The sequence below is a fragment of the Bos grunniens genome, chromosome 10 (genome assembly GCF_055505025.1).
Source record: "Bos grunniens cultivar Pamir isolate PY7600 chromosome 10, Bosgru_T2T1.0, whole genome shotgun sequence".
In the NCBI taxonomy this organism is placed as follows: Eukaryota; Metazoa; Chordata; class Mammalia; order Artiodactyla; family Bovidae; genus Bos; species Bos grunniens.
In genome coordinates, this window is record NC_141174.1 from 1,234,874 (window position 1) to 1,243,872 (window position 8,999).

At 58.5% G+C, this 8,999-nt stretch overlaps 1 protein-coding gene across 9 annotated transcripts in view; it reads left to right on the forward strand.

The window, feature by feature from the left end:
* TTC7B (tetratricopeptide repeat domain 7B) overlaps nucleotides 1–7,474 on the forward strand; it is a 272,932-nt gene extending 265,458 nt beyond the window's left edge. For all 9 annotated transcript variants that reach the window (XM_086319126.1, XM_086319129.1, XM_086319125.1 and 6 more), the window contains one exon: nucleotides 6,348–7,474. In XM_086319126.1, the coding sequence (XP_086175252.1) occupies nucleotides 6,348–6,569 (222 nt within the window). In that variant the 3' untranslated portion in view covers nucleotides 6,570–7,474. The remainder of the gene's footprint in view (nucleotides 1–6,347) is intronic.
* Nucleotides 7,475–8,999: the final 1,525 nt, after the last annotated feature.

Consider the following 8,999-nt stretch of genomic DNA (forward strand, 5'->3'; position numbering starts at 1 on the left):
GTGGGGAGCTGGTGGGGGCACTGAGGTCCTTCCGGGCACCGTGGTGCTCTCCTGAGGGCTGGCGGAGACTCAGGTCCTTCTCGGTGGCAACAACAGGGCACTTGTTTGCAATGGCAGATGGAGGGCAACGAGTCTGGAGATGGGCTGGAATGTTACCGAGAGCTTTCTTGGGCCTCAGAGTGAGGAGAACACCCAGCATCCCCACATCTTCAGAGCTGCACAGGCTGCCCCGAGCTGCCTTCTCGAGGATGTCCCTTGATAGCGAGTGGGGCTGGCTCGATCTGACATTTCTTTAATTAGGTCGGTGCGTCACGCTGAGCTTTTGCGACGTTGATGCTGGTGTTTCTGAGCATGAGCTCATTGAATTTATGAGTCCTTGTCTCAGGCTGCAGCTGATGGTGAAATCGCCTGCCCGGACCCAGGATTTCCCATCACCTGGCCATCCCGGCCTCTGGGGGGCCCACCATCCTCTGGGGGTCCTGCCACCCTCTGAGGGTCCCTCCCAGCTTCTGAGGGTCCCGCCATCCTCTGGGGGTCCCGCCGGCTCCAGTGCAGGACACCCAGACCTTGGGACGCAGATAGTAATTCAAGTCCTGGGGCTCCGGGTGGAGGCTGCATTGGGTGTAAAGAGACGCAGCAGCCGCCTCTCCGCTGGTTTTCAGGGAGGAAGCCGCTGCCTCCGCATCTTCCTAGTGGAAGTCAGAGAGGCGCTCAGACCTCCTGACGGAGAGGTGGCGTCACGTCTCCATCGCTCTGGAAACGCCGCACTACGAAGGGCGAGTGCACAGAGCTCGGGACAGCCGGATTGCAGCGGGGGCTGGCAAGGGCTGCGGACGCCAGTGCGGCGTTTCTTCCGACAAAGCTTACGGGTGGGAGGGTTGTTGAGAGGTTGGCCCGGGTGGTGCCAGGGTTATGTCGCAGGGAAGGGGGCTGGGCCCCCCGCCCCCGGCCCACCTCCCTCCTCTCCGTCGTCCCCATATCCATCTCTCCATCCATCCAGCAGACGCTCACCAAGGCCCTCGGGGGTGCTGGGCCGCCCCGGGCACCGCACACGCAGAGGCGAATCGGAGGCTCCCTCATCTGACCGGGCGGCGGCCGAGAGGGCACAGGGGCGGCAGGGGCGGGTCATCGGCCGCGGGCCTCCAGGAGCCCCTGCCCCGTGGTCGCTCAGAATCACGGTGTTGACCACGGGACGGTTCAGCGAAGGCTACCGTCACTGAGCCCTCCCAGGCCTCATACGGGCCTCGCTGCTCTCCCGTGTCTCAGTCCTTGTTCGCATGATGCAGGCAGAGCCCCTGGGACCCGCGCAAGCTGCCCGAGTCCATGGTGGAGCTGGGCTCGTGGGCATGCGGGGAGCCAGGGGCCCGTGCTCCGACCTGCCTCCACCCTCTCGGGCTCCACACGCTCCGCTGCCCCTGGTGGGTCCCCCCAGCTCGGGAGCCCCCAGCAGCGGTGCCATAGGGCGGGTGTCCCGACAGCCAGTGAACCCCCAAGCGAAGCGCTGGCTTGGCACTTGGGCAGAGACCCGCGGTGACGTCTAAAATCTCCAAGAGGCAGGACTTCTTCCCTGGGGGGCCCGTAGTTAAGACTGCTTGCGATGCAGGGGGCACCGTTGCGATCCCTGGTCCCTGGACGAAAATCCCACAGACCACGTGGTGCAGCCCAAAAAAAGGGAAAATAAATACATTAAAAAAAAAAAAAAAAGATCTCCCAGGGGCTTTTGTCCTGGGCGTGGACAGAGGGGCTCCCCACAGCCAGGGCCCCTGCATGGCGCCCCCGCAAGCAGCCAGGGGCTCCGTCCCCGGGCAGCAGTCTCCACACGCATGTAAAAGTGTGAGGAAGACACTGATTATCCTCAAACCCGCCAAGTCCCTTTTGTCTCCTTTGAAAGAACAGGTTTAATTTAATCCCTCACTTCCAGTGTGGTGCCTCACCAAGGTCTTCTTTGTACAAAACACCTGATTATAATAATTGCAAGCTTAGCAAGCTGTGTTCATTTGCACCTGAAGACAGGGACTGAGAGTCGCCTCCTTGAGGGCTTCTGTCTGCTCGGGAGGCCGGCCCCAGCGGGCCCTCATCTCCAGTGGCCCCGGAATCAGCAGGGCTGGCAGAGGCGCAGGCCATTTGCACGTCTTCCCTCAGAGGAGGAGCGGGGGCCCAGCGTCGGGGCCACAGCAACCACATCTCAGCTCCGACGCTCAGCCCAGCAGAGGCATCTCGGGCAGGAGCCAGCCTTGTGGCCCCGGCGTGCAGACAGTAGAGGTGAAGTGCAGTCTTGCCGGCGGCTGAGGCAGACCCCAGTGCCGGGCGCACAGCTTGGTCACGCTGGGGTTGTCACCGGGTCCCCGGCTTTGAGAGCAGGACAGCTTCTTGCCCACATCCGTGTCCACAGTGCACGGCTGGGGTGTGCGCTTTTGTGCCTTTGATGGGGGGAGGGTGCTTGCTTGCTAAGGTAATGAACTATGTCGGTCATCAAATTCTCTCTCTCCTGCCCGGCTGAGGGCTGGAGGCGGGAGCTAAATGCCACTGGGTGAGTCAGTCAGTTCAGTTGCTCAGTCGTGTCTGACTCTTTGTGACCCCATGGACCACAGCACGCCAGGCCTCCCTGTCCATCACCAACTCCTGGAGTTTACTCAAACTCATGTCCATTGAGTCACTGATGCCATCCAACCATCTCATCCTCTCTCATCCCCTTCTCCTCCCACCTTCACTCTTTCCCAGCATCAGGGTCTTTTCAAATGAGTCCGTTCTTTGCATTAGGTGGCCAAAGTATTGGGAGCTTCAGCTTTAGCATCAGTCCTTCCAATGAATCCCCAGGACTGATTTCCTTTAGGATTGATTGGTTGGATCTCCTTGCAGTCCAAGGGACTCTCAAGAGTCTTCTCCAACACCACAGTTCAAAAAGCATCAATTCTTTGGTGCTCAGCTAGCTTTATGGTCCAACTCTCACATACATACATGACTACTGGAGAAACCATAGCTTTGACTAGATGGACCTTTGTTGGCAAAGTAATGTCTCTGCTTTTTAATATGCTGCTGGGTAGAGCTGCCTAAGGGCTTCCCAGGCAGTGCCAGTGGTAAAGAACCCACCTGCCAGTGCAAAAGACATGAGAGACATGGGTTCGATCCCTGGATCAGAAAGATTCCCTGGAGAAGGGCCTGGCAATCCACTGCAGTACCCTTGCCTGGAGAATCCCGTGGACAGAGGAGCCTGGCAGGCTACAGTCCATGGGGTTGCAAAGAGTCAGACAGGACTGAAGTGACTTAGCACACACACACACACGCACAGTGCTGCCTAAGGGGTTGGTGTGGCCTGGACTTTGGGATTGTCAGGGCTTCAGGCAGATGGACTAGAGCTCCAGAAAGGGGCAGATAAGACTGACCAAGGTTGGGGAGGTGGATGAGGGGTGGGTGCTGCGTCCTGCAGAAATACCTGGGCTGAGGGATCAGCCTGGATGAGCCAAGAGGCCTGTTCTGGGAGAAAGCAGGGCCTGGCTGGGGGTGAGCACAGCAGATTGCCAGCCTCAGGGGGTGAGGCCTTGATCTTCAGAGAAGAGAGAAAGCGGGACCTGAAGAATGAAGGGGGCTTCAGGGACAGGAGCACATGGAAGCCCCTCATGACACAGAGGGGCTCCAGAGGCGCTTCAGTCCCGATGGCCAGGCGTGTCCAGGTGCCAGCCCAGCTCTGGCCACCCTGCCAGCAACGCTGGCCCCTAGCACTGACTCAGCCCCCGGCCGGAGCTTGCTCTGGTTGCCCTCACTCTGCCTGATTTCTGAGCCACCCTTGGCTCACTCGGGGACTGGGGAGAGGCCGATGTTTCATTCCCTTGCCAAGCGTGAGCTGGCAGCCCCTGGCAAGCCTGTGATGCCTCCCCAAGCTGCCCCGGCTTTAGGAATTAATTCCACTAAACAGATTGCTCAGGAAGCTTCAAGGTCATCTGGAAATGGGAGCCTGTTCTTACGTTCGAAATATAAGTCCAGGGATGGGCTAGAAATTCCCACGCCGGTAAGAACTCTAGAGAATCACAAGGCCCTTAGCTGGCCAGCCCTAAGGACAGTGGGTTGGATTAGCCCACAGCTGGTTCCTGCAGGCATTTTGGGAGGGGTGCCCTTGTCCCTGCCCTGTGCCCCTGGAGCCTCCAAGGTCCAGCAGCTGCCACTTTCGAAACAAAATTACCAGCCAGTGGACCGGTGTCCTTGTCCCCACTCCTGTAGGGTGGGGTCAGGCCAGTGCTGCTGGGAGCACTCACCTCTAGGCCCTGCTGGACCAAGGTCCCGGTGCTCCTGAGTCTCATCTCACAGGTCTGCTTTCTGACTAACAGGACCCCCAGTCCTTCAGCGTCTGCAGCCACCCTGAGCCTCAAGGTGACCGCCGGCCTGTGGCCCCCAGAGAGAGGCAAGGAGCGCCCCAGTCCTTGAGCGAATATGCAGGGTGCTTCCGAACAGCAGAGAAAGGGGAGAAAGGCTGTGCCCTCGAGGGGAGCCACCCCATCACAGATGCGGGAAGGAGGGGCTGGGAGGGACCCACAGCACAGCGGGCGCCCTTCTGCTCAGTTGGAGCTGGGCTGGTGCCCGGGGGCCGGTCTCTCACAGTGCCAGCGGCAGCATCGAGCGCTGAGAAGCTGCCGACTCCACCCTCCTGGGCCCTGTGACCTCTGGCGAGACACTAGGCCTTTCTGAGCCTGTCTGCTGTGCTGTGCTGTGCTCGGCTGCTCAGTCATGTCCGACCCCATGGACGTAGCCCACCAGGCTCCTCAGTTAGGGGATTCTCCAGGCAAGAATACTGGAGTTGGTAGCCTTTCCCTTCTCCAGTGGTCTTCCCAACCCAGGGCTCAAACCCAGGTCTCCCACGTTGCAGGCAGACTCTTTACTGTCTGAGCCCCCAGGGAGGCCCTTGTGACGTCATTAGATATGATGATGTTACTAAGAAGGCAAACACATGCTATTCTTGCAGTTTTCCCCTCCGAGAGGGGGACCTGACCCTGGGCTTACTGTCCTCTGCCCCGGGAGGACAGCCTCCCTCCACCTGAGCCCTCCTGCTCCTCCTCCTCAATCAGGAACCTGCCCCGCCAGGACCGAGGCGCGCTCGTTGCTGAGGCTACGGGTGTCCCGGCCGTCACCCTCTGACCACAGGCTCCCGGGTCAGCCTCACTGCCCCGAGTCGGGTGCTCAGAGGTGCCGACGGCTCTGGGCCGTCAGGGTGCTCTCTGGTCCTGAGAACTACCCAGGCACAGCCCTCGGGGCCTGGGGGCTGCCTGCCGAGAGCGCCCCTACCCGCTCCAGGAGCTCATCTCGGAGGCCGGAGCCCCCTGGAGTGTGGGCTCAGGGCGCTGGTGGCTGTGGCTCGGGCCGCAGCGGACCCTCGGGCAGCACAGCCCGACTCTGCCCTCGGCCCCTGGCGAGGCGCAGCCTTGAGGAAACCGGGCGGCCTCAGCCCCGCCACACGCGAGGCACGGAGAGAACGCGCAGGGCTGAGGTCTGCAGGCCCGGAGGCCAGGCCGCGTTCCGGGCAGGAAGACGAGGCTTTGTCAGGCTTCTCCCTGCTCTGAGAGCGGTCGTGCGCGCATAGCCAGAGGGACTCACAACGTGACCCTGAAGCTCGTCTGACCAGTGCAGGCCAAGACGGCCCGCGACACCCTGCAAGCGAGAGCGGCGAGGAGAGGCTCCGCCCCCGTTCAGCCCCGACGGGAAACGAGGCAACGCAGGGGTGGGGGGCGGGTGGTTCAGTCGCTTGAGACGGGGAAGCCTGGGTGTCTCCCCGTGAGAGGGTCCTTGAGTAAATGAGTGTCTGTCGGATGAAATCCAGACACACCAGTTGTGGAGACGCACAACCTGGAAACACGATGAGGGTGGAATATTTGGGGACCAACGCGCGCAGTCACTAAAACTGAAGTGACAGCTGTGCGGGCGCCGAGCACGGAGGGGACCGTGAGATCAGGGTGCGGCCAGGGTGGGGGCTGTGAGCAACTGACATTTCTGTTCTGTTTGTTGTGACTTTTCTTGAGGTTAAAGAAAAGTAAAAGATGGCAAACAGCCCTCTGCGGGCGGGCGTCAGCAGACAGACCGTGGCCGCCCCACGCGGTGCAGTCCTGGGTGGACCTTTGGAAATGGCATTTTTGTTGCTGTTGTTCACAAATGGCCGAATGCCGGTGACTTCGCACGGTTCATGGTTTGAGTGATCCTTCTGACTCCCGCCCTGAGCGCAGGAAGAACTTGAACTTCCACTGTGCCCGGCCTGGTGGAGACACCTGCCTGCCTCCGAGGAACGTGCCGAAGCTCAGGGACAGCTCGGAGTCCAGAGCGTCGTCTCTCTGACTGACTGTCTGTCTGTCTGTCTGCCTCTGCAGGCCCTGATCCTCCACCAGCTGGGCCGCTACAGTCTGGCCGAGAAGATCCTGCGGGACGCGGTGCAGGTGAACTCCACGGCCCACGAGGTCTGGAACGGCCTGGGCGAGGTCCTGCAGGCTCAGGGCAACGACGCGGCAGCCACCGAGTGCTTCCTGACGGCCCTGGAGCTGGAGGCCAGCAGCCCCGCCGTGCCCTTCACCGTCATCCCGCGCGCGCTCTGAGCCGCCCCGCCCCGCCCTTCCCCGACATCCCCGCCCTCCCGCGCCGTGCCCTTCCCGTCATCCCCCGCGCCCTCTGCGCGGCCCCGCCTACCATCATCCCGCGCGCGCGCTCTGAGCCGCCCCGCCCCGCCCTTCCCGTCATCCCTCGCCCCGCGCCTTTCCCGTCATCCCCCGCGCGCCCTGAGCGGCCCTGGCCTCCCGCCGCTCGGGCACACGGCCGCGTGCTGCGCGAGGCCCCGGAAGTGTGCAACCGACCGCGTGGACTCACCCAGCCGACCCCCAGTCACCACCCTCAACGTGCATTTCTGTTGCCGTTCCCGCCAGCCCGATGATAGTTCTCGAATCTACTGACGTGGTTCAAAATGGATTACGTGCCATATTTTGTTAGTCGACATCTGAGTTCTAAGTAACATGATAATGGAATTAATCCGCAAATGTAGAAGAATGTATTCAAAGTTAAAATTCAGTGGCAGAGCAGATTATTTTTATCAGAGCTGTAAAGAAAACTATTCGCTCCCCCCCATCACCACTCCCGCTGTATCCTTGGCCCAGAAACCAAATGTGAATTTTCTGTTCCCACCTCAGTAACTAGTCCAAGCCAGGACACCAGCTGACAATTTCTTGGTTTTGTTGTCAATAATTGTACCATGTGATAAATTACTGTCCTCACTTAGAACAAAGCCTGAGTCCAAGAATATTTATATTTTGCCAATATATGCCTGTTACAAGAGAAGGAAATATGAGTTATTTAAGTTTAACTTTTTTATGTGAATTCAGAGTTTATTTATCGATGGAAATATGTACAAAGAAGCTTCAAATGGAATATTTACCGACATTCCTTATACATTACAGACACTTGGCTAAATGGAAAGATGATGTTAATAATAAAATGATTTTTAAATGGACCCTCAGCTTGTGTTTCTCATGAAAACCCACAGACCACAGAGAGCCTAATACTCAGTTCATAGAATAGGGAGCTTTTGGTGCCTGGGGGCTTCCCTGGACTCCTCAGCCCTTGGAATGAGGAGGTCCGGCCCTGATGTTAGTGGGGCAATTCTCCTTTCCCGTGTTGCCTGAAATTGGAGCTTGTGACTCAGGCCTAGCCAGTCAACATCTAGCTGTTCCCTCCAACAGACGATCAGGAGTGAGCATGTGACCTGAAGTGGTCCAGTTAGGATGGGAGCTGCAAGGAAAGGCTGTTCTTCTCTCACACTTGAACCTGAGTTGTGAGGCTAGAATGGCAGCAGCCCTCTTGCCACCATGAAGAGAGGTGTATGAGGGGGTTGGAGCCAAATGTGAAGCTCTGCCCAACAGATTGGACAGTAAAGACTAGACACCAAGAACCAGAGAGAAGTTGAGCAGGCCTCCCTAATCCCCCAGAGCTGGTTGGCTGAGCATCAGTGTGGTGGCCCCGCATTGCTGGGAGCACCCTGAAGCCTTGAGAGCCCCCGCCTAAGCTGGGCATGACTTCCCTGACTCACTGAGCAGGCCGGTGAGGGTGCAGCTGATGTCTGGGGAGAGACTTCAGGCAAAAGCTCCCTGTGGGCAGGGCAGGCAGGCATCCCAATGTCAGCACTGCCACTTCAGGCAGCCTCCCATGGGTGGTCATAGGCATGGGACTTGCAGTGTGAGGCACTGACAAGAAAGGGTGGTGCCCAGTGGGGCAGTGGGTAGCCCTGGCTAGAGTGTGAGCGCCTAGCCTGAGATCCTGTGCAGGACTGTGGCGGGAGACCCACCCAGCTCAGCATTGAGAAGGCAGGAGACCAGGCCCCCCCGAGGATAACGGTCCAGGTTCCATACCAGCCACTCTCTCCCAGGCCAGCTCCGTGCCAGGACTTTACCTTGGAAAATCCTGTGTGCACCAGCCCATGCATGGCTCCTGTCTGCCTGTCCAGCATCTTCCCTTCCAGAGCGTCCCACCTCTCGGGAGAGCCCAGACTCCATCCACATGGCTCAAGGGTGAACTCGAAGGTCCAGTCTTTGCATCCAGAACCGTAGAGCCTTATAATTTAGTGATGGTAAGATGGGCTCAATAAAGGACAGAAATGGTATGGAAGAAGCAGAAGATATTTAGAAGAGGTGGCAAGAATACACAGAAGAACTATACAAAAAAGATCTTGATGACCAAGATAATCACGATGGTGTGATCACTCACCTAGAGCCAGACATCCTGGAATGTGAAGTCAAGTGGCCCTTAGAAAGCATCACTATGAACAAAGCTAGTGGAGGTGATGGAATTCCAGTTGAGCTATTTCAAATCCTGAAAGATGATGCTGTGAAAGTGCTGCACTCAATATGCCAGCAAATTTGGAAAACTCAGCGGTGGCCACAGGACTGGAAAAGGTCAGTTTTCATTCCAACCCCAAAGAAAGGCAATGCCAAAGAATGCTCAAACTACCGCACAATTGCACTCATCTCACATGCTAGTAA